General features: G+C 41.6%; 1 protein-coding gene across 5 annotated transcripts in view; it reads right to left on the bottom strand.

Moving 5' to 3' along the window:
- Positions 1-2849: 2849 nt before the first annotated feature.
- The window catches only part of LOC109093036 (protein shisa-5-like), a 30548-nt gene continuing 7819 nt past the window's right edge, over positions 2850-25578 (bottom strand). For 2 of the 5 annotated variants that reach the window (XM_042712402.1, XM_042712403.1), the window contains one exon: positions 24340-25508. In XM_042712402.1, the coding sequence (XP_042568336.1) occupies positions 25300-25508 (209 nt within the window). In that variant the 3' untranslated portion in view covers positions 24340-25299. Of the gene's footprint in view, positions 3900-4486; positions 4664-21325; positions 22526-24339; positions 25509-25578 lie in introns of those variants that run through there. The other 3 variants (XR_006153254.1, XR_006153255.1, XM_042712405.1) reach the window with 3 other exon arrangements.

Genomic DNA, 25578 nt, shown 5'->3' with positions numbered 1-25578 from the left:
TATTCATGTACTGTAGTTTACATGTGTTTGTACCACAGCTGTGAAAAAAAAAAAAAACAAGACAGAAAACAATTAATAATTCAATTTTATTAGCCCCTGAATAATTTATAATCCCCTTTAATGGAACAGTTTTGAAGACATTTTGCATTACATCACAACATTATACTCTTCATTTAAAAGTTTACATCAAGTTTGTTTCTTCATGTGAACAGATTTGAAGACATTTTGCATTACATCACCAGTGGATCCTCTGTAGTGAAAGGGTGCCATCAGAATTAACATTCCAACAGCTGATAAAAACATCACAATACAATCCACAAGCCAGTCCACAGCACTCCAGTCCATCAACTTAATGGTCTTGTGAGCCAAAAGCCGCATGTTCCAAGAAACAAATCTATCGAGATATTTTTTACTTTAAAAAAAACATCCACATTCGCTTCCTGGTACAAAATAATCCATAACAGCTTTCTTTCTCTTTGTGTCCAAAAAGTCTCCACATCAAAATCCACCAACATATTTGTTTTAAAACAGTTTTGTGGACGATTTTCACTTGTAAACAGTGATTGATCTGAGGCAATATTTCTCTCCCCTGATTCAGACAAGACCCTTTTATTTTAAATTTTTTTTTTTACTGGAGATAGCAATATTATGGAAAGAGGACTTGCATTTGGCTAAAAATGACAATTTAATGTTATAAAGCGTAAATACTTAATGATTGATTTGTTTCTTAAACACATTTATAGACTCAAAAGACATTAACTTATTGTGGATTATTGTGATGTTTTTATCAGCTGTTTGGACTCTCTTTCTGACGGCACCCATTCACTGCAGAGAATCCATTGGTGAGCAAATGATAAAATCATTCACTGCGGAGATCCATTGGTGAGGTAGCAAATGATAAAATATAATACATTTCTCTGAAGTCTTTTCTGATGAAGAAAACAAACTCCTCTACACCTTGAATATTGCCTGAGGAGTACATTTCGTTTTTGAGGAGGATACATTTTACAAAAGTATTCAGTTGTTTGGTGAAGTGGTTTCCTTTAAGACGACGTTCTTAAAAACCTAAAACACTTACGTCTGGGTGTTTTCTGCACATTCGATAGATACAAATGCAGCAGCAGGGCAGCAGCAGCAGATGAATAAACAACCCAGATGATGGGAGGACCACAACCCCCACCCACAACTGATTAAGCCAATGGCAATACCAAGTGTTTCTGTTGTTGGACAGATAAAAACATGAAGCAGCAAGCATTAAAAAAAGCATCTTCTAGTAAAAATATCAAAATCTATAATCTAATCTATAAATCTTATTTATATATTAAAATTTTATTAATTAACATTTTCATTTGTTGAAAACATTTCAAAAATTTATGAATTTATTATTAATTTAATGAAACCACATTGGTTACTTTCACTGCTTAGTTTGCTTTTTGGGTGGTTGGATTATTAAAAAAAAAAAAAAATATAAACAATCAGGATTCAACAACCAGGGCCCTGACTGCAAATATGGCCCTACTAAAAAACTGGGAAAAACATTGTTTGTGTAAAATATTTGTTACAACATTTTTTTTAACTTCTTTTGTCATGCATCCTGTCTTGCCTGGGCCACCACGTTAACCCCCTCAAAAATCTTTAAAAGTGCAACACCAGCTTCAGAGTGTGTTTGTTCTTGTCAAGTAACAAAGTGGCTGTTAAAAGCGTAAACATGCACCAATCAGTCAGTGGGATGCATTTTATAAACTGCATTTCAGTGAAAAAAGACCACAACCTCTGTAGGAAATGGATTGTGTGGCAAGAAAAGGGAAAGACAGAACCTCAACTGATACAACGCCGGAAACATTAGATAAGTAAATTTCAAGATCAAAAACAGACATTAATACTAATATACACAACACATTTAAGTGTAAATCTCTGGATTGTACCAGTTCACAGAATTATCAGTAGATCACAGCTATGGATGATGAGGGAAATTAAAGCGTTAACTGACCCAAATATATATATTTATATATTTGGGTGTGTGTGTGTGTGTGTGTGTGTGTGGTGTGTGTGGAGTCATTTCATTTTTGTGAAGATTTCAAACAAATTTTGGTTTGGAATTACGACGAGGGTTTGGGTGTGGTGATGAAAAAAGTAACTTTTGGGTCTCACTGACAATTATATTAAGAAAGAGAAGGCATTAAAAGGAATGCTTACTAAATCTCTATTACATAGTGCACATATCTTGCTCATGCTTGGATAAGAGTGTGTCCCAAGCCCACAGTCAATCGAAGGCTTGTACTCGTTATTGCTGGTGTAGTAGCCCTGACAGTCATCACCATGTCCCAAGCCCACAGTCAATCGAAGGCTTGTACTCGTTATTGCTGGTGTAGTAGCCCTGACAGTCATCACCAAAAACCTAAAAAACAATCAGATTAGAACAAAACAGTAGATTTCAAGAAGAACGAGGGGAGCTACGGACGTTTTAACGTGAACATCTTTTAAAAAGTAGTACAGATAAATCATATCAGTGCTGTATAAATGATTTTCGTACTTGGCGTCATCGGGGGTAAACCGCCTTAAAGGCATGTTTAAGTGTGTTTCTTTGATTTTTGTAATAAACTTACCAACTGTTACCGTGTGAATAAAACCTGCAGACAGGAGCAGGAGAACCGCTGAGGGGACGCCATCGCTGCTGCTCTTCCGCTTCAACTACCCTTCTCTTGAAGCACACAGTGGTTACCAGATCAGCTCAGGGGCGTCTAAAGAACAATCAACGTCACGGCGATTCCAGCAGAACACTGGGAGAAAGAAAAAGAAAAAGAAGAAAGCGAAAAAGAAAGAAGAAGAAAAAAAAGAGAAAAAAAAAACAAAAAAACAACAACTGTTGAAACTTAAATATGTAAATCTAAACATTAACCGATACAATCAGGGTTTGTTCGTGATTTGCTCATAAAATATATCACAAATATTTTAAAAAACTTTTTATATTATATTAGTTTTTATGAAATGGATTTAGGTAGTCTTAATTTGGAGAGCTGTAAGTTTATACAAGGTTACAAAAGGGGGTTTTCTTAGCAATGCCACAGAAGAACCATTTTGGGTTCCACAAAGAACCTTTTAGTGAATATTTAGAGAAAACCTTCCTGCGCTATAAAGAAGCTTTTATGTGATGTAAAGGTTCTATGTATCTTATAAGTTCTTTGTGGACCCATTAATTCCAGTGAAGAACCTTTATCTTTAAGAGTAGCTCCAAAATATACAATAAAAATAGTCTTAAGATGGTGCAAGATTGTTTTCTCACATGGAGAGCTGTTCAGTTTAAGATTTCTGCTATTTATACACAGTAAGTCTGAAGTTGGCCAGTGACTGGTTTAATTTTTTTTTTTTTTGATAGAATAATGTTCAAAAACTACAATAAATTTGTACAAAGGATTGTTTTCACATGTAGAAAAGATGCATTAACTTTTGACCATTAAAAAAAATTAGTTTAAGATGCCATTTATTGACCATTAAACAAAAGGCCAAACAACAAAAGGTTTCAAAACACTGAGAGCAAATCTGGTTAAAATGAAGAGAAACAAACAAACAGTGGGTCATGACTGGAGGGAAAATTAGTTCACAAAGAACTTTAGGTTGTGTTTCTCAACACAATCTTTTTAGAGTCTGTAGAAGAAGTGTGGGAATGCAAAACCCTTTTGAGTTGATAACGGGCCATTTTGTGTGTGTGTGTGTGTGTGTGTGTGTGGGTGGGTGTGTGGTGGGGTGGGGTTTTAACTGGTCTCTGGTGAATCCACGTAATCAGGGTTGTGTGGCGGTAGAGGTGAGGTGTGGTCTGTGAGAAGCGCTGGTGTGTAGAGCGTACATGATCTGATCTTCATCATATGCAGCCTGACTGAAGGGAGCAGGAAACTGACCTGCTGGAAAACAAAAACCAGTTGTTCAGTAATTAAAAATAGATTTGATTTCCCCCTTCAACAACCAGCACTTCTCACAGACCACACCTCACTTCTACTGCCATACAACCCTGATTACGTGGATTCACCAGAATCCAGTTAAAACCCCACCTCACCACACACACACACACACACACACAAAATGGCCCGTTATCAACACTGGATTGTGGAGGGTTTTGCATTCCCATGCTTTTTCTACAGACTCTGAAAAGATTTTGTTGAGAAAAAAAGTATTGTTGTTATAATTTAGCGTATACTTGTTTTGTGAACTTTTTTTCCCTCCAGTCATGACCCACTGTTTGTTTGTTTCTATTCATTTTAATCAGATTTGCTCTCAGTGTTTTGACACCTTTTGTTGTTTGGCCTTTTGTTTAATGGTCATATTTGGGTGAAATATCTCTTTATGTATAATAAGTACAAGTATGGCAATTTTGTTGCAACATGAACTTCTTGTCACAGACTTAAAACAATAAAAGTTCAGCAACATTTGGTCTTGCAGAATGTGCTAGGCTTTATTCTTTGTGAAACAGGTAGATGTTTGCAGATCTTACCAGCCTTCAGATTTGTGGATGGTGGTCCCGGGGCATATTTTTGTTCCAGATTTGGTCCAATCGGAATGGGTTGCAATCCATAAACGGGGTGAAGGTTATTAGCCGGGTAAGGTGAGTACTGACTGCCCTGTGAATGGTATTGTGCAGTCCTGCCTGTAATTCTTCGCACCAGATGTACTACAAAAGATGAATCAAAAGACAGCATTTAGTTTGAACAAAACCCACATGTAGCTGTTTGTACTTTGGGGGAAGTCATGGCCTAGTGGTTAGAGAGTTTGACTCCTAACACTAAGGTTGTGGGTTTGAGTCTCGGGTCGGCAATACCACGACTGAGGTGCCTTTGAGCAAGGCACCGAACCCCCAACTGCTCCCCGGGTGCCGCAGAATAAATGGCTGCCCACTGCTCTGGGTGTGTGTTCACGGTGTGTGTGTGTTCACTGCTGTGTGTCTGCACTTTGGATGGGTTAAATGCAGAGCACGAATTCTGAGTATGGGTCACCATACTTGGCTGTATGTCACGTCACTTCACTTCACTTGTACACAAATACTGACACTTACAATGAAGTTTTCTCATGCTTTTACTAAGGCAGCATGAGATGAACACAACAAAGCTGAAAACCCCTATGGTCACATGGAGAGCAGGTCAGTTAAGATTTCTGCTATTTATTCACCGTAAGTCTGAAGTTGGCCAGTGACTGGTTGATTTTTTTTTTTTTTTTTGATAGAATAATGTTCAAAAACTACAATAAAATTGTACAAAGGATTGTTTTCACATGTAGAAAAGATGCATTAACTTTTGATCATTAAAATTTTTTTTGTTTAAGATGCCATTTATTGACCATTAAACAAAAGGGCATACAACAAAAGGTGTCAAAACACTGTGAGCAAATCTGGTTAAAATGAAGAGAAACAAACAAACAGTGGGTCATTACTGGAGTAAAAAAAAAAAGTTCACAAAGCAAGTATAAGCTAAATTGTAATAAACAATACTTTTATTCTCAACACAATCTTTTCAGATAACTCTGTAGAAGAAGCGTGGGGAATGCAAAAACCCTCCACAATCCAGTGTTGATAACGGGCCATTTTGTGTGTGTGTGTGTGTGTGTGTGTGTGGTGGGGTGGGGTTTTAACTGGATTCTGGTGAATCCACGTAATCAGGGTTGTATGGCAGTAGAAGTGAGGTGTGGTCTGTGAGAAGCGCTGGTTGTAGAGCGTACATGATCTGATCTTCATCATATGCAGCTGACTGAAGGGAGCAGGAAACTGACCTGCTGGAAAACAAAAACCAGTTGTTCAGTAATTAAAAATAGGTTTGATTTCCCCCTTTATTTCTCATGTAATGCAAAGTTTCTTTTTTTTCAGTTGTCACCACAATCCTGTTCTCAAAAACTCACACACATAGTTACGCAATAATTTATTCTTGGCATGTGAACAAATAGTTCTTTGACAATACAAAAGAAGTTTAGGCAGTTTTGAGCTTCCACAGACTTTGGCTATTCACTTTCACTCACATTTTAAGTGGCTCCTTGTTGCTGTCTTGCTTGTCGAAGATGGAGCGCACACATTTAAAGATGGGTCAGCTAGATTTAGCAATAGTTCAACCAAAATGCTAATTCTGTCATCATTTACTCACCCTCGTGTTCCAAACGTCTTTCACGTCTTTAAAGTTTTTAAATAATTGGCAAGCAATATTTAAGGGTTTTCGGAATGAAAACAAAAATTATACACTCGCAATACTTTGAAAAACGATGCATAGGGTGAATTGCCCTAAAGTGAGAAATTTTTTTGCATTTCAGACTTTTGTGAAATATTGCGATGTGTAGCCAGAACATTAAATCACACCCAATACCATTAAAAAAAAACAGGATGTGTCCTAATCAAATCAACAGAGAAAATGCAGATAAGACATTCATAAAATAAATTATAGACATATTATTGCTCTTAGTGTAAATCGTCTGAGAAAATCTGCAGCTTCCTAATGTGGGACAGTTGTGTTCCTAATGTGGGACACTGAAAAGTATATGAAAAAAGGCCAAAATCACCATGATTTATGTGGAATAGTAAAATGCTTTTGGTTATGTATGTGTCACGGTTGGTAAACCGTGGTCTCGGGTTTGCACTATGTGGGTGGAGTTTGTGTGTGTCTCTCATCAGCACTGATTGTTTCATGTGGGCGTCTCCGTTGATTGTTCATCTGCACCAGCTGCTACTCATTACCCGATCCCTACTTATTGCCCTGTCTTTCGTCTTGTGTTTGTCAGAGTGTTGTTTGCAGTCTCCCGCATGTTTGCCTTGTTTCTCGTTCCTGTTGTCTCTGTGTGCTCATCTTCGCTGTTCGTCTGACCGCTGGAACCCCGTCCACTCTTTACCACCGGATTCGACTACTCACCACCACGGATTGCTCATCTCAGGCCCGTGTCATGCTCTCCTGCTGCCTCATCTCACCGCCACTTCCTGGATCACTATCAGACATCGCTACTTCCTGGATCACCGTCAGACATTGCCTCAACCATTTGTTGTTCTCACCTGTATTCCTCATGTATCTGATAATAAATTCTTGTTACATTACTTGCACTTGCTTCCTCACCCTAATTTACCATTACAGAACGCTCTGACCAATCATGGAAGCAGCAAGTTCCACATCACTCTCAGAATTCATCCACCACAGCGTCACCCACATGGATCAGCATCAGGAGAGCATCGTCAATACCGGACACAGGTGTCCGAGCTCACCCAGCAGATACAACAGCTGACCACTCCCGCTGCGCCACCCGCACCGTCTGTTCCCCCGGGCTGTCCCCGAAACCAAACTACTGGCCGGAACCACGCCTACCTGTTCCCGAAAACTACTCCGGTGAGCCCAACTACTGCAGAACATTCTTGACCAAGTGTTCCATGCATTTCTCCCTGCAGCCTCGCACCTTCGTGACCGAGGAGTCCAAGGTGGCGTTCGTGCTGACTCTGCTTTCCGGGAAGGATGCCCTGTGGGGAACAGCGGTGTGGGAGAACCGAGACCCATGCTGCGCCTCGTTCCACTCCCTCTCCGAGGAGATGAAGAGGGTCTTCAACCGAGCGTGGCGCGAGCTGGCGGAGCTCAAGCAGGGGAATCACTCCATGGCGGATTACTCCATCAAATTTCGCACCTTGGCGGTCGCGTGCAAGTGGAACGAGGAGGCGCAGTGGGATATGTTCCTGCATGGGTTGGCCAACCGTGTTCACAAGGAGATCTACCTCCTCGAGTTGCCAACCAGCCTCAACGGACTCATTGACTTGGCGCTTCGCGTAGATGCTCGCATCGATCGCCTGGGGGCGCACTCCTGTCCCACACATCTCCCCAGCACCCTAGAGAGTGGCAGCTCGAGCAGAGAGAACACGGCTGGTCCCATCTTCGATCACGAACCCATGCAGGTGGGTAGAGCTCGACTGACCCGGGAGGAGAGAGAGAGGTGGAGGTCCCGAGGACTTTGCCTTTATTGCGGCGGCTCTGGACATTTTCTACTCTCCTGTCCAGTAAAAGAGCCAGCCCGGTAGTAAATTTGAGGCTACTATCGGGTGGGATCTCCGCCGGAAAGTCCTCAACATCATCCACTCTCCTTCTGGTGAAACTGAGATGGGCCAACAACACGCACACCCGTCACGCCCTTCTGGATTCCGGAGCCGAAGGTAACTTCATGGACACCACTCTTGCACAACACCTGAGACTCCCGATCACTCCTCTCTCACACCAGATCACTGTCAGCGCACTCAATGGCCAGGAACTGCCCTTCATTACCCACACCACTGGACCTATAACTCTTCTCACCTCCGGCAACCACACCGAAACCCTTCCCTTCCTCCTCATGGACTCCCCTGTGGCACCTATTGTCCTTGGTCACCCCTGGCTAGTCAAACACAACCCACAAGTGGATTGGGGTTCCAACACTATCACCTCGTGGAGTGAATGATGAGTCTTGTCTGGTTTCTGCTTGTCCTGCTGTGTCTGTTTTTCAGGAGGAGGCAACGGTATTGTCAAATGTGCCTGTGGAGTACCTGGACCTGAAGGAAGTGTTCAGTAAGTCCCGCGCTGCTTCTCTCCCTCTGCATCGTCCCTTTGACTGTGCCATAGAGTTAGTCCCAGGTAAGTCTCCGCCTAAAGGCAAGCTTTACTCTCTCTTTCAGTTCCTGAGAGGGAGGCCATGGAGAAATATATTTCTGATTCTCTAGCATCAAGGTTCATCCGCCCTTCCTCTTCTCCAGCGGGGGCAGGATTCTTTTTTGTGGGGAAGAAGGATGGTTCTCTGTGACCTTGTATTGATTACCGAGAGCTGAACAACATCACGGTAAAGAATACGTATCCTTTGCCGTTGATGTCTTCAGCCTTCGAGAGGTTACAGGGAGCATCCATCTTCACAAAATTGGATTTACGTAACGCTTATCATTTGGTCCGCATCAGGAAGGGGGATGAGTGGAAAACCGCTTTTAACCCTCCCAGAGGGCACTTTGAATATTTGGTGATGCCGTTCGGGCTCTCCAACGCACCTGCGGTTTTCCAAGCACTCATTAATGACATGTTGAGAGACATGGTAGATCAGTTCATATATGTTTACCTGGATGACATACTGATTTTTTTCTCCTCGTCTCTCCAGGAACACGTGCAACACGTCAGACGAGTGCTCCAGAGGTTACTAGAGAATGGGCTTTTTGTCAAGGCAGAGAAATGTGTATTTCATGCACAGTCTGTCTCCTTCCTAGGTTACATCGTCTCGTCTGAGGGAATACGTATGGATCCTGACAAGGTTAAGGCTGTGATAGATTTGCCAAGTCCAGATTCCTGTAAGGCCCTACAGCGGTTTCTGGGGTTTGCCAATTTTTATCTACGTTTAACTACGTTCAGGTGGTCGAATACAGCCGAAACGGTATTTTCCAACCTCAAGAGCCACTTCGTTTCGGCTCCCATCTTAGTCGCCCCTGATCACACACATCAGTTCGTGGTGGAGGTCGACGCATCAGAGGTGGGAGTAGGTGCAGTTCTTTCCCAACGCGCTGCCTCAGATGACAAGATGCATCCTTGCACGTTTTTTTCCCATCGTTTATCTCCTGCCGAATGTCAAATTAGCACTGGAGGAGTGGCGACATTGGTTGGAGGGGTCAGGGGTACCTTTCATCATCTGGACCGATCATAAGAATTTAGAATACATTAGAATTGCCAAAAGACTCCAGGCAGGCTTGGTGGGCACTGTTTTTCGGTCATTTTGATTTTTCTCTATCGTACCGCCCGGGTTCCAAAAACGTCAAACCCGATTCTTTGTCACGTATTTTTGATCCATCCAAACACCCGGTGACTCCCGAGTGTATTTTACCTGAGAGTATAGTCATCTCATCACTCATATGGGAGGTCGAATCGAAGGTCAAGACAGCCTTAGAAGGGGTAACGCCTCCGCCCGGGTGTCCAATGAACCGATTGTTATTCTACGGTCCGACGTTATTCAATGGGGTCACTGCTCCAATGTCGCTTGTCATCCAGGAATAAGCCGCACTAGATGCTTAGTAAAGCAACGATTCTGGTGGCCACTTATCGCTCGCGACATTCACGATTTTGTGTTGGCCTGCTACGTTTGTGCCAGTGGTAAGACGTCTAACCGACCTCCGGATGGGTTTCTTTAACCGCTGTCTGTCCCTTCGAGACCCTGGTTCCACATCGCTCTAGATTTTGTTACCACCCTCCTGCCCTCTAATGGCATGATGGTCGTTTTGACCGTAGTGGACCGATTCTCGAAGGCAGCACATTTCATTCCCTTGCCCAAATTACCCTCAGCCAAGGAGACAGCGGTTACTATAATTGATCACGTCTTTCAGTTACATGGCCTCCCAGTAGACATGGTTTCTGACAGAGGATCCCAATTTGTGTCCAAATTTTGGAGGGAGTTTTGCAAATTATTGGGAGCGACGGTTAGCCTGTCTTCGGGTTATCATCCACAGAGCAACAGTCAGTTGGAGCGGGCCAACCAGGATTTTGAGAGAACGTTGCAATGTTTGGTCTCCAAGAATTCTTCTTCCTGGAGTCAGCAACTCTCTATGGTTGAGTACGCTCATAACTCGCTACCAGTGTCATCCACGGGCCTCTCCCCATTTGAATATAGTATAGGTTACCAGCCACCTATTTTTCCTAGTCTGGAATCTGAAGTCGTGGTCCCCTCCACCCACGCATTTGTCCAGAGGTGCCACCACACGTGGATCAGAGCCCGCGAGACTCTGCTCCAAGTGAGGGCGCGCACCAAGGCCAAGGGCGATCGCCACCCGTCTAAGCCTCCCGTATACGTCGTGGGTCAAAAAGTGTGGCTTTCTACCAACAAAATTCCGCTCCGTTCCATTTCTAATAAGTTAGCTCCCAAATTTATTGGCCCGTTTCCTGTCACCAAGATCATTAGTCCGGTGACCGTTTGCCTCAAACTACCTCCGGCGTACAGGAGGATTCATCCCGCCTTCCATGTGTCCAAAATTAAACCTGTGTTTTATTGATGAATTAAGCCGCCCCCCCCTGTCCCCCCCCACCCCGCCTGCTGCAACTCGTAGATGGGGAACCCACCTATTCGGTAAATCGTATTCTGGACTTGAGACGGAGGGGTCGAGGATTCCAGTACTTGGTGGACTGGGAAGGTTACGGTCCGGAAGAGAGGAATTGGGTACCGGCTAGGGACATACTGGATCACTCCCTGATTGATGATTACAATCGACAGGTAGGGTCGTCTGGGAATGCCAGGAGGCGTTCCTAGAGGGGAGGGTACTGTCACGGTTGGTAAACCGTGATCTCGGGTTTGCACTATGTGGGTGGAGTTTGTGTGTGTCTCTTATCAGCACTGATTGTTTCACGTGGGCGTCTCCGTTGATTGTTCATCTGCACCAGCTGCTACTCATTACCCGATCCCTACTTATTGCCCTGTCTTTCGTCTTGTGTTTGTCAGAGCGTTGTTTGCAGTCTCCCGCCTGTTTGCCTTGTTTCTCGTTCCTGTTGTCTCTGTGTGCTCATCTTCTCTGTTCATCTGACCGCTGGAACCCCGTCCACTCTTCACCACCGGATTCGACTACTCACCACCACGGATCGCTCATCTCAGGCCTGTGTCATGCTCTCCTGCTGCCTCATCTCACCGGCAATTCCTGGATCACTATCAGACATCGCTACTTCCTGGATCACCGTCAGACATCGCCTCAACCACTTGTTGTTCTCACCTGTATTCCTCGTGTATCTGACTCTGATAATAAATTCTTGTTACTTTACTTGCACTTGCTTCCTCACCCTAATTTACCGTTACAGTATGGTTAAAACATGGATAATTGAACATCTTTAGACAAATAATACAACATGATGCATTGATGAATTTATTATAAAGACATTAAGCAACTATTACCATAGACCTATGTTGTTATGTAGATAGAAAATAGTTAAATGCACAGTCAGAATTTCTTGACTGTTCTCTAGTTCAACAGGCATAGGCTAGACCTTTTTGAAAGCAAAATATAAAATCTTGCAACACCTAAACCTACCCCTCACACAAAACTTTCTGCTATTTTATTTTATTTGCGATTTTTAAAACATTTCATTCTGTATGATTTATAAGCTTATTTCCTTATGGGAACCAAAAAATGTACAAGGTCAAAAAAACACAAGATCAAAATGTACTGGTATTACTATACTTGTGGGGACATCTGGTCCTCATAGCATAGGGGATACCAGGTACACACACACACACACACACACAAGAACCACAAAGAGCCTTCAAACCATCCCGCAAGAAAGAAAAAAATTCCCATGACCTTAAAGGGATACTCCACCCCAAAATGAAAATTTTTGTCATTAATCACTTACCCCCATGTCGTTCCAAACTCCTAAAAGCTCCGTTCGTCTTCAGAACACAATTTAAGATATTTTGGATGAAAGCGAAGTAAGCGAAGTAAACAAGAATAATGACTTTATTCAATAATTACTTTGTCAACACTCTCCTCTGTGTCTCTCCATATCACCATATGCTGTGTATGCTCTTCTGTATTATCTGCTCCACAAGGATGCACTGTTTTCTTTCAAATCAAAGCTAAATAAATGTAGAAACAGCGCATCCTTGTGGCGCGGATGACACAGAAGAGCATAAACAGCATACGGTGATGTGGAGAGACACAGAGGAGTCTGTTGACAAAGGAATTATTAAATAAAGTCATTATTCTTGTTTTCTTTGCTTGTTCATGTGGCTTAGAGCATTGCATTAGCAGTGCAAAAGGTTGGGGGTTTGATTCCCAGGGAACACGTTAGGTAAAAAATGTTAGCCTGAATGCACTGTAAGTCGCTTTGGATAAAAGCATCTACTAAATACGTAAATGAAATGAAAAATGTAAATAAAAAAAGTGTTCCCGTCGCTTCATTAAATTGTGTTCCAAAGACGAACTGAGCTTTTACGGGTTTGGAACGACATGGGGGTAAGTGATTAATGAAAAAAATGATCTTGAGTATCCCTTTAAACATCTGCAGTAACAGCATTCTAATACTGCACAATATATAAAATATATATAATAACCATGTTTGTCCCACAAGCCATGCCCTACCACACATTTTTGACTACTAAATTAGGCTACTGTCCCACTTTTCGAAACCATATTTCCTAAAGTGGGACACTAGGAAATTTGATGAAAATATAAAATATATAGTTTATGCATACAAAGTTATACTATATTTTGATGGACAAACATTTTTAAGCACATTAGACCAACAAGGAACAGGACTGTCTTGTTTAAATTTAATTTATACTCCTTAATATCAAGTTTGTACAAACTCTATGTCACTGACCTTTGGGTGGTCTTCACACAGTGTGCATCCTGTCTGATGAATGCTCTGCCCTCAAATATGACTGGACATCTGAGAGCTCATGTGATTTTGATGACATGATACCACAGCTTTGGCAAACCCATAGTTTCACTGGCATTCTTGTATTTATGGGGGAGCTAGAAACTTTAGGCAGTGTCCCACTTTAAGGCAGTTCACCCTATATGACAAATGGAAAGCTTTGAAAACATCTAGAACATACATTAGTAAAATAAATCCTGAAACGTGACATCCATCCTGTATTCGTAGTTAAGAAACACTTTAAGAAAAGTCCGTAAAATAGGGCATAATGTAGCTTTTGTGTTAATGTGAAGAAAAATTTTGTATTGGTTTCGTGTTTTACCTATATTTTGAATTACGCATTGCATTGTGATTTAGAGTTAAATGTTAAAAATGTAAATGCGCATAACATACTTTGCAGAAAATTACCATTATCTTTTCCATTTTTTTCTAAAATTTTTTCCCTCGTTTATAGAACTATTACAATAATAACAGGATACAGATACAGGAGAATCGTGAAAATATATTTTTACAGATTTCTTCTTATACAGTGATTAAACAAACAATTAGACACTTACCTACTGCATGGTCACCGTGAATAAAACTGCAGTAAAGAGCAGAACAACAGTACTGTTGTAGGCATTGCAGCTCTTCCCCTTCATGAAATTGTTTTGTGCTGTGTATTTCCTGAGAATGCAGAACCAATTAAACCACGTTTTTCTTGCTGTTGTAACTCAAACAATCCTGGTTAGTGGCTTTAGTGTACTTTAGTTTGATTGGCATGAAATTAATCGATAGACACATTAACAATTTAACAAATTTCCAAATTACGTCACTTCCTGTTTGTTGCTGCCGTATGCCTCTAGTTTGAGCTCCGTCACGTTATTTCTTTATCGTCTATTTTTAATTATTAAAATCTATTTTATACACCATCGTTTTCATTTCTATAAACATGCGAATATATCCTCTATCATATTCTACAACAAAAACAATCAGAGCGCCTTGTTATCACTAGTTTTATTTTGATCTCCCAAGTCCGCTAGTAGCTTATAGCCCATTAGCATCGCCAGCATGGTTGTCGCTAAACCCGCGTGCATTGCTAATACTCTATTCACACACATTACAATTGCTTTACTCACTTTTACTTGCTTTAATGGCGGATGTTTGTCTACCTTTGAGTGCAGGTGACGACACGTTCGAGCTGCATTCGGTGCAGGCTGGAGCTGGAGGCCGTGGAGAAGCAGATTCGGGTCCTGGAGCAGAGGCAGGCCCAGCTGAGAGAGTGGAGAGCCGTGCTGGAAACCTCCCGGGTTGACGCTCACAAGTCCAGGGAAAAGTATGCAGTGCACTACTAACAGTCCCACCACCTCTACCCCGTGTGTTTCTCTGCACAGGCCCGGTGCACCCAGGACGCGATCTGCCCAGATGTCCTTCACTCCGGCACCGGGACACCACGGACCCTGGGTGCATCCGCAGCGGAGGACGCGAGCCAGGCCCCGGGCAACGACCTCTCCCCCTCCGGTCTTCGAGATCTCCACACGGAACCGCTTCGCTCCCCTCCGCGAGACGGAATGCGATGCTGTGATCGTCGGAGACTCCATCGTCCGACACGTCCGTGCTACGTTAGCCGAAGGTAAAGTGCACACTCACTGTTTCCCTGGTACTCGTGTTACCAGAGCGGTCGTGCTTCACACCGGGGTTAATGACACCACGCAGTGGCAGACAGAGAGGGACTTCAGGAGCCTGATCGAGACGGTTCGCGATCATCGTGTCAGGACCACTGCCCACGTATCGACGAGGACACGAAAGGTTCAGTAGACTTTTTGCTCTAAATGAATGGTTATTGTCATGGTGTAAAGAACAGAAACTGCTCTTTGTTAATAATTGGAATCTTTTCTGGGAGCGTCCTAGGCTTTTTCGCACTGATGGCTTGCACCCCAGCAGAGTCGGAGCGGATCTCCTCTCAGACAACATCTCCAGGACTCTACACTCCATTTGACTAGTAAGCCAATTCTCAAATAACTGCTATGATGGCTTTTGTTCTACCCGCTTAAATGTTAGAAGTACTTGCACTGTCCAATCTATTAAGACTGTGTCTGTTCCCCGAATAGTAAGGTCAAAATATAAATTTAATGTAGGATCAAGAAAAAATCTTATCGTGATCAAACCAGAAAAACGTAAAATAAATAAACAAAAACAATTTCTAAAGTTTGGGCTCGTAAACATTAGATCACCAACACCCAAAGCAGTTATTGTAAATGAAATGATCACAGATAATAGTTTTGATGTACTCTGCTTGACTGAAACCTGGCTAAAACCAAATGATTATATTGGTCTAAATGAGTCTACTCCACCAAACTGTGTGTGTGTGTGTTGGGGGGGGGGGGTCGTGGGGGAGGTGTTGCAGCAATATATAGTGATATTCTCAATGTTACCCAGAAAACAGGATACAGGTTTAAATCATTCGAAATACTTTTTCTTAATGTTACACTGTCAGATATGCAAAAGAAATCTATTGTATCTCTTGCTCTGGCTACTGTGTATAGACCACCAGGGCCGTATACAGAATTCCTAAGAGAATTCGGAGATTTCCTCTCAGACCTGTTAGTTACTGCTGATAAAGTGCTAATTTTCGGAGATTTTAACATTCACGTTGATAATACAAATGTTGCATTAGGACTTGCGTTTACTGACTTATTAAACTGTTTTGGAGTAAAGCAAAATATCACCGGTCCCACTCACCGTTTTAATCATACGCTAGATTTAATTATATCGCATGGAATCAATCTTACTGATATAGATATCGTACCTCAAAATGATGATGTTACTGACCATTTCCTTGTATCGTGCATTCTGCGTATTGATGATAATAACTATATGGCTTCGCGTTATCGTCCGGGCTGAACTATTGTTCCAGCCACCAAAGACAGATTCGCAAATAACCTGCCTGATTTATCTCAACTGCTCTGTGTACCCATAAATACACATGAACTAGACAAAATGACTGGGAACATGGGCACTATCTTCTCTAATACATTAGAAGCTGTTGCCCCCATCAAATTGAAAAAGGTTAGAGAAAAACGTACTGTGCCAAAGTACAACAGTAATACCCACTCTCTCAAGAAAGAAACTCGTAGTCTTGAGCGCAAATGGAGAAAAACTAACTTGGACGTTTTTAGAATTGCGTGGAAAAACAACCATGCCTAGCTACACACATCCCCTCAATGAAGGCGGTCGCATTTTCTCTCCCTCTCCTCCCCGTTACCTTCCCTGCTTTGCTTCTCTCGTCTCGTCTATTGTCTTATACTTTGAGAGACTCTCTCTGCACTGCTCTCCAAACTGAAACTGAAATCATGGATTTGATCAATTGGTCTCTCAACGCAATTGACACCATCTTCTCGACTAGAAGCTTGGGTTTGGGGGAACCTGACTGCCCTGCCGGAACGTTCGCAGCTGGCTACATGATGGACGTGTAGGATAGGTGGCGGGTCGTGTGTCTGGCGGCTCTTTCCGTGGAGGACATTGAAGATATCTACCTATTCGGAACCATGATAACAGGTCTTCTGCTGATTGGATTAGGCTTTGCCCTGGTTTATCGAAGAATTCAGTAAACGGGAACAGCTGTCCAAAACCTCACAGGGCTGCCCGTTGTGATTGGAGCAGTGGGCAGAGCGGTCAGCACTGAGACTGAGACTATTAACCGCAATATGGATAACATCACAGAGAAGCTCATGGCTTTGCAAAGGCAAATGGATCAATTTGGGACCAGAATGGACTAAGAGAGTAGTCTTGTAAAATGGAATGCGGCTACTCGCCCCAAGACCAAACAACCCTAATCTTATCTACTTTCGGCTCCCCTCAACCAGCATTGGCCTCAGCCAAGGCCGCTGTTGGAACAACAACTTCCCCGGAAGAGCACTGCAGTGAGACGCTCTTGCATTCCTACCCCCACTTCCACAGACACCTGCTGATTGTTGACTCTGTCTGGGACCTGATCAAGGTTGTCTCCATGGCAACTTGCTGTGTATCGCTAACACAATCCTGTGGACTGAGGCACCTAGATTTGATGCCAGGAGTAGCAACTCTCCAGGCCTACATAAAAGAACTTTTACATACATACACACACACGTACACACATATATACCGATATGCATTCACCCCCCCCCCCCCCCCCACATCCCTCGCCTTCGCCGCTTTGTACCGCCAGTCTGACAAGCGGGTCTGTGACCAGCGCTGAGAATGGCTGCAGGACCGGATGGCTGCTTGCCTGTGCTGGATTACCTCGACACCCCTCTCTTCCCCTCCCCTGTTGCAAAGTCATGTGTTTATGCTGTATTGACTATGTGCTTCTGTTGCTGAGGTGTTTTTCCTGTTCTCACACTGTACTCCCAAAGGAGCATAGTCTGGGGGTTATTTTTTTTCTCATCCCCTTCCTCATGTTATGCTGTATTTCTTACTCAATTCCCTGTCTTCCTGTCCTGTCTACCCCCTTGTCATATTGTTTGTATGTTGTTGTAACAATATAAAACTCCATAGTCATGGGAAGAAGGAGGCGGGAACCGGCGGACACTCAAATAAAACTTTAATAAGCAAATTAAGATAAAACAGCACGACAGCCCCTCACGGTCGACTGCTGCACACAAACAAAAACCAAACACAAAATAAAACCCAGGCCTGGTCCTCTCTCGTCCTTCACTGTCGTCGCTCCTCTTTTGTATCCTCCCAATCTCCTCCGTGGGACTCGAGACCGGTGAGTGGAGAAGGTGTCGCTCATTTCCCAATCACTCCACCAGCCTCACTCCGTTCCCACGGCTCTCGGCCCCGCCCCACTCGTCACAGTTGTGTATATGTATGTATGTATGGACAGGTTGATGGCTAATTTTGCTGGTACTTGTGACTAGTGACAATAAAGGGCTACTACTACTACTATAAAAACTGCCAGGGCAGAGCATATCCACAAACTCATAGAAAACAACCAAAACAATCCAAGGTTTTTATTTAGCACAGTGGCTAGATTAACAAATAACCAGACACCACCCGATCTAAATATTCCCTCACAGTTAAATAGTAATGACTTTATGAATTTCTTCACTGATAAAATAGATAATCAGAAATACAATAACAAATGTAGATTCTACAGCGTCTAATACTTTAGTTTTATCCATCGCACCCAAAGATAAACTGCAGTGCTTTACAACTGTAGGACAGGAAGAGCTAAATAAACTTATCACTGCATCTAAACCAACAACATGTTTATTAGGTCCTGTACCCACTAAATTACTGAAAGAGTTGTTACCTGTAGCAGATTAACCGCTTCTCAATATTATTATCTCGTCGTTATCTTTAGGTCACGTCCCAAAACCATTCAAGCTGCTGGTTATTAAGCCTCTTATTAAGAAACCACAACTAGATCCTAGTGAACTGGCAAATTACAGACCCATTTCAAATCTTCCATTTATGTCTAAAATTTTAGAAAAAGTTGTGTCTGCTCAATTGTACTCCTTCCTGGAAAAAAATGATCTCTATGAAGAATTTCAGTCGGGTTTCAGACCCCATCATAGCACAGAAACTGCACTTGTTGAAATTACAAATGACTTGCTTCTTGCATCAGACCAAGGCTGCATCTCATTGCAAGTTTTACTTGATCTTAGTGCTGCGTTCGACACCATAGATCATGACATACTCATAGATAGATTACAAAACTATACAGGTATCCAAGGGCAGGCTCTAAGATGGTTTAGATCCTACCTGTCCGATCGCTACCACTTTGTTTATCTAAATGGGGAGTCATCTCATTTATCACCAGTAAAATATGGAGTGCCACAAGGATCTGTCCTAGGTCCTCTGCTATTTTCAATATACATGTTGCCCCTTGATAATATCATTAGAAAACACGGGATAAGTTTCCACTGTTATGCTGATGATACTCAACTATATATCTCAACAAGACCAGGTGAAACTTCTAAATTATCTAAGCTAACAGAGTGTGTTAAAAATGTAAAAGATTGGATGACCAATAATTTTCTCCTATTAAATTCAGATAAGACAGAGATATTACTTATTGGACCAAAAAACATTACACAGAATCTCGTAGATTACGATTTGCAATTAGACGGATGTACTGTTACTTCCTCTACTGTCAAAAAATGTGGGTGTTATATTAGACAGTAACTTGTCTTTTGAAAATCATATTTCCCATGTTACAAAAACAGCATTCTTCCATCTTAGAAACATTGCCAAGCTACGAAACATGTTACCCGTTTCTGATGCAGAAAAGCTAGTTCATGCATTCATGACCTCTAGACTGGAGTATTGTAATGCACTGCTAGGTGGTTGTCCTGCATCCTCAATAAACAAGCTACAGGTAGTCCAAAATGCAGCAGCTAGAGTCCTTACCAGGTCAAGAAAATATAATCATATTACCCCAATTTTACAGTCTCTGCACTGGCTACCTATTAAGTTCCGTATCAGTTACAAAATATTATTACTTACTTATAACGCCCTTAATGGTTTAGCTCCTGCGTACCTAACTAGCCTTCTACCACACTACAACCCATCACGCTCCCTAAGGTCACAAAACGCTGGACTTTTGATAGTACCTAGGATAGCAAAGTCCACTAAAGGAGGTAGAGCTTTTTCGCATTTGGCTCCCAAACTCTGGAATAGCCTTCCTGATAATGTTCGGGGTTCAGACACACTTTCTCTGTTTAAATGTAGATTAAAAACACATCTCTTTGGCCAAGCATTCAAATAATGCATCTCATAATTTTGGACTGCAGTTATACCTGATCAAATGCACATTATTATTCTTTAGCTTGGCTTAAACTTATTAATTTTACTTGGCTGGAACAGCAGCTACGCTAACTATGACTCTATTTGCTTTTCTGTTTTGCTACGGGAGGATTTACACAAGCTCCAGTCTGGATCCAGAACACCTGAGAAGAGATGATGCCAACCCTTCAGTGGACCTCAAATGATGCTAACCCAGAGACAACATACAGAACTACCACATTTTGCTATAAGTTTGATTGCATAATTGCTGTTAACAGTGTTAATCGTCTGTTTGTTTACGTCTTTTATTGATTTTTTTTTAACATTTCTGCCGTGTGCACATAAACTGACAGTCACCACTGATAAGCTACTCCTAAATATTGTAGAAACTTAATTTTCTGTAAAGTTGCTTTGCAATGATTTGTATCGTAAAAAGCACTATACAAATAAACTTGAATTTAATTGAATTGAAAATATTTGTAGCCTACCAATCTAGGATTCAAAATAACTAGAAAATAGATATATCTTTGGTTAAAATAAGGAGAAAGAAACAGTATCTCTTTGAGGATAATATTTGCTTTTGGACAGATAATGGAGAAGAAATGCAATAATAGGTTATAAATGGAGATCAAATCTGTATCAGCCATTGACTTGAGCCTAAGAATCATCTGTGATTGTATTTGACATGTTCACTACACAAATCCTTTGACCAAGGGTTTGTTTGAGCTGCGCCCTCTACTGCACATATGCGAATTTCCTTCAGCCAGACGCTTTCATTTCACATTTGATGTGAAAGGGCTTTTACATTTGCCAAAAATAGAACTTTTTCGATTAAAAACATATAAGAAAGCCCAGCCCAGTAGGAAAAAAAGTTATGAAAAAGTAATGTAACACATTACTTTCCATAAAAAGTAGTAATGCAAAAAAGTAATGCAATTAGTTACTTTTTAGGGAGTAATGCAATATTTTAATGCCTTACTTTTAAAAGTTACTTTCCACAACACATTGACCCTGTTCACATACTGTTTTTGGCCTGCTATAAAGCAGGGAAGTATGCAATTTGAATGCAGCCAATCAAATTCAGATCTGCCTCCATTCAACCAATGGATGAACCCAATTCTGATTATACTCTTCACCCAGATGTGTGTCACAATATGGATATGCATAAGATTTGTCACTAATTCAGTTTAACCTGAATTTTCTGCCTTATTTCTTGAAGTCATTTGCCGTTTATATGCGTCTTTTTTGAAACCCCAATAGCCAAATGAGCATTTCATTGTCCAATGTTCATGCCTTAATTTTAACATTTCTGTAGTGTTGCATACTTCTCATGGGCATTTCCTAATTTTGGACTTTTTATTTCCCATTTTGCCTCTAGACTAAAACAGGATCATGAATGAATCAATCTTTCGATCTGATTCTTTTCAGTGAACCTCTCCGCTCATCTGAGATGTGAAAGTAGACGAAAGCAGGTGGCTATAATGAGGGAAGGGGTGAGAAGTTCAGTCAAGACAGTCAGTGCTCACTTTTCACAGCGAATCAGGAAATTCGGAAATTGCAGCATTCACGCTCATGTGTTTTGTTACTAATAATTTGCAGGTTATTTAAATTCTGTACAAGACACCGGTTATTTAATTTTTCTGACTGATGTTTGGAGAAGTCTGGCATGCATCATCAGAGAGAAGTCATTTTCACCAGAAGGTCCCGGTATGACATTGTTATTAAATATTACAAGAAAAAAAATATTGTATTTATGGATGAATTATTCACAATTTATGGACGAATTATTCATTCTATGCTGACAATTATTTTGTTTGAGGAAAAGGAATAACATTATTGCAGAGTTGTCATTTAAATGTGAATGTGCAAGCCGTTTTTGAAATTTCAGGATTTCTCCATTCTAGTAGATACAAGTTGGTTTTGGATGCCTGAAACAACTGCCCAAAGGTGTTGCAAATATGCCCACCTAGTGAACAGAGAACACAGAGACCAGAAACACCGACAGGGATCGTAACACTTACTTGAACACTTGGGCCAAATACTGGAAATATATCATGTAAGTAGACAATTGCTCAAGAGAAAAGACAGCAAGTGTGGGTTTTGAGATGGGCCTTTTGATGGCACTGAAGTAAAACAACTAACCTTGGTATGTCAGTAAGGTCACATGACAGTGACATCATGATGATTGTAGCATGTCTGTATTATATTTATAATACACATTCATTGATAGAACCTAACCTAACTGTCAATGAATGCCAAACTTTTCAACGGTTGTGAAGTAATTTCTTATTTAAAAGTACCTCCACAGAGAGTGTGTGATTTCAGACGAAGTGCTTCTCTATCAAGTATGGCTGAGTAGAGTAGTTATGGGGCGAGGCGATGTGCGTAGCCCCGGCCTGAACAGGCTTGCTTGGGTACATCTGACAGAAGAGGCACGAATTTAAAATGTTATTTCATGACAAAATATATAAAAGACTTTAGAAAGGTATCAATTAACATACAATTAAAATCTAACATTAAAAAGATAGGTAGGGAAAAGTAGGGAAAAATGCTACGGTTACTTATGTAACCCTGGTTCCTTGAGATAAGGCAGTGATCCTTGCTTTAACCTGCTATGGGAAACTCCTGTTTACACTGATGCTGAAGCCTGATTTGATCAGATTTGTGTAGCTGCACGAAGCAATGGTGCTTCAGTCCACCAAAAGGGGTGGAGCTGACTGCTATACAAGTCGGCTCTGAGCACCATTTCTGGAGCGATTCGTAAGGAGGGCCCCGTAAGGCCTGAGGACTATAGATTAAGTCCCAAGTCAGAGCAATGTGAGGGTGAGGTGGATTCAACTCCGAAGCTCCCCTCAGAAATTTAACAACCAGGTCATTTCTGCCAATTGAATAATCAGCCACAAGAGAATGTTTCACCCTAATGACTGCCACATAGACTTTGAGTGTGGAAGATGTGCACCCCTTGTCCAACAGCTCTTGTAGAAAGAATAGCTGTAGAACATGTCACAAGAGGATGGGTTCTCATTCCGTGCTGCACACCAGCATTTAAGGGCGTTTAGAAGGAGCTCTAGCTGCCAAAATGGCACTAGTTACACTCACGGAAAGCTGCAAAGACTTTGCCAAACATGAAGGCTTCACAGCTCTGGCCAGGGATGCCAAATCATGCCCTTTGCTTGTGAGAGTAGGTCCTTCCTCTATGGTATCGGCTAGGGGGCTGCCAATAGCTTCTGAGCTGCCATCTTCTTTGGGAACAAGGAAGTAGCGGCAGTAAAAAAGGCAGACTCGCTGCTCACTAGAGGAACCGTTTCTAGGGCTCCTTTTGCAAGCAGTTTGCACTTCAGACTGGAGAATGTGAGCATCGTTGTTAAGTACAGAAATGTGAATAATACCTCTGAAGCAAGCCTTTGAGCAAACTGGAGCAAGTAACCTAATTCTACAGTGCTGGAGTGCTTAGGCAGGAAGTGGTGCATGACATGTGACAACTTCTGAGCAGCAGTGAAGCGCTTTGCAAATCTGCCAGGCAGATGGCTTGGCATACCCTTTTTCTTCAGTGCTATCAACAGAGGTGAGGGCGGCAGAATTAGAAAAGTGGACAAGCAACAACTAGGGGCGTGCCATGCTTCGGTGAGTTCATCATTAACTTCTGGTAAAAACAGCACCGGTCTAAAAAGATCCACCTAAAAAGATCAAACCGCTCATTAGATGAGGAGCGCTGATCCTCACTTGTAACACACCGGCGGATCAAAGTGCTACGCGACATTCATGCTCTCACAGTGAGAGCAGTCTTCTTCAGTGAGTGCAGCCTCAGCGTGGGCGTGGCCCAGGCGGGTCCACATCTGAAACTGTCAATGATAAAGAATCATCAGTTACGCATTCTCCTCCAACTCCACCTAAAAAGATTAAACCACTCGTTAGATGAGGGGCACTGATCCTCACGTGTAAACACATCAGCAGATCAAAGTGCTGCGTGAGAGCGAGAGCAGTCTGTCTCAGTGAGCGCAGAGTCAGCGTGGGCATGGCCCAGGCAAGTGGCACACTTGAATCTGAAACTGTCAGCGATATGAACTCATCGGTATCAGCATTATCCTCCAATCTGCCTAAAAAGATCTCACCACTCATAGTAGACGAGGGGCACTGATCCTCTAGTGTAAAACTCACTGGTGGATTAAAGTGCTGCAGGGAGAGTGAGCATGCAGGACCTGTGCTGGTGTTAGATGATTAGTAACAATACAAACACTAGAGACTGTTTCTTTATTATTTTTTGAATTTACACCATTTTTAGCCACGTACATTCAAGTGCTGCAAGTTTACCAAACACTGCATAAAAGACGGTCCAAACTACAGAGGGTTTGGACGACTATGTTGAGTTCGACATCTTTGTTGTTCTCCTGTAACCCCTTTTTAGCTCCCCTTTTTTCTCTTCTTTTTAAAAGACAGTAAAATATATTTTTTCCCATCTTTCACACATAGAAAACATATAAAACACCAATTAAACATATACGCAATGTATAGCCATTAAACAAATAGGCTGCATCTCAAAAAGCAAAGCTTAAAAGCGAGTGTGTGGATTTAAACTTGTTGGTACAGAATGTCAGTGGAAATTTCATGACACTCATTGTAACTCAAATGTGGTTGCATTTTAGACCCTCAAAGGAAAAAAAAATTGAAAACTTGTTGACACTTTCTTTAAATAGAATCACACTTCCTGCCATTTGAAATGTAGGAAAAAAACAAAACATTTATATGTGGTATACATACTGAAACTTACTATGAAAACTCAATAACAGAATTACATAAGCTGTAACTAAAGAATATTAACTAACAAAAAGAATAAAAAAATGGCAAGTTATATTTTAGATTTTAGTCTTTTTAGTATATTTAATTTTATATTGTATATCCGTGTATACTAGAATAATTAATACTGAAGGCAGAAAACACTGATAAAAACTTAAACTTAAACTTAAATTGTAGAAAGATTGAAATGGTATTTTCATGTAAAATTTTCTATAATAGTCTTTGTTTTATTTACAATTTCAAAAATCATTTTTCCAGTGTGTCACAAAGAGAAAACTAAATTGAAAGAAATTGAAAGTAATAAAACAAAATAACTAAAATTAAAAACTGTAAAAACCCTGACCTTAGCACATCAAATAGTTTTGTATAATGCACATTCTTACTGCCTTGCGAAAGCTCGTCAAACTCCACAATCCAGCAATGAGTGATTTGACAGACGGTTGCGGTTTAGTAATTGGGTTTTGGTGGCTGCATGTAGGCGGGGTTGGGCCGGCTGATTCGATGTCTCTGAAAGCATAGGAGCAACACCCAGCTGGGCAGGTGGCTGCATGGGATACATGGCCTGGCCTCCGTCATATGCACCCTGAATAGTGGGATATCCAGGACTCACTGGAAACAGAAAAAAGACACTAGTTACTTTCACAGAAAAGACTACTACATGGTCTCGGTCTATCCAGTA

The sequence above is a fragment of the Cyprinus carpio genome, chromosome A22 (genome assembly GCF_018340385.1).
Source record: "Cyprinus carpio isolate SPL01 chromosome A22, ASM1834038v1, whole genome shotgun sequence".
Lineage (NCBI taxonomy): Eukaryota > Metazoa > Chordata > Actinopteri > Cypriniformes > Cyprinidae > Cyprinus > Cyprinus carpio.
The sequence above is the reverse complement of the archived record's forward strand: the minus strand, read 5'-3'. Positions and strand labels throughout refer to the sequence as shown.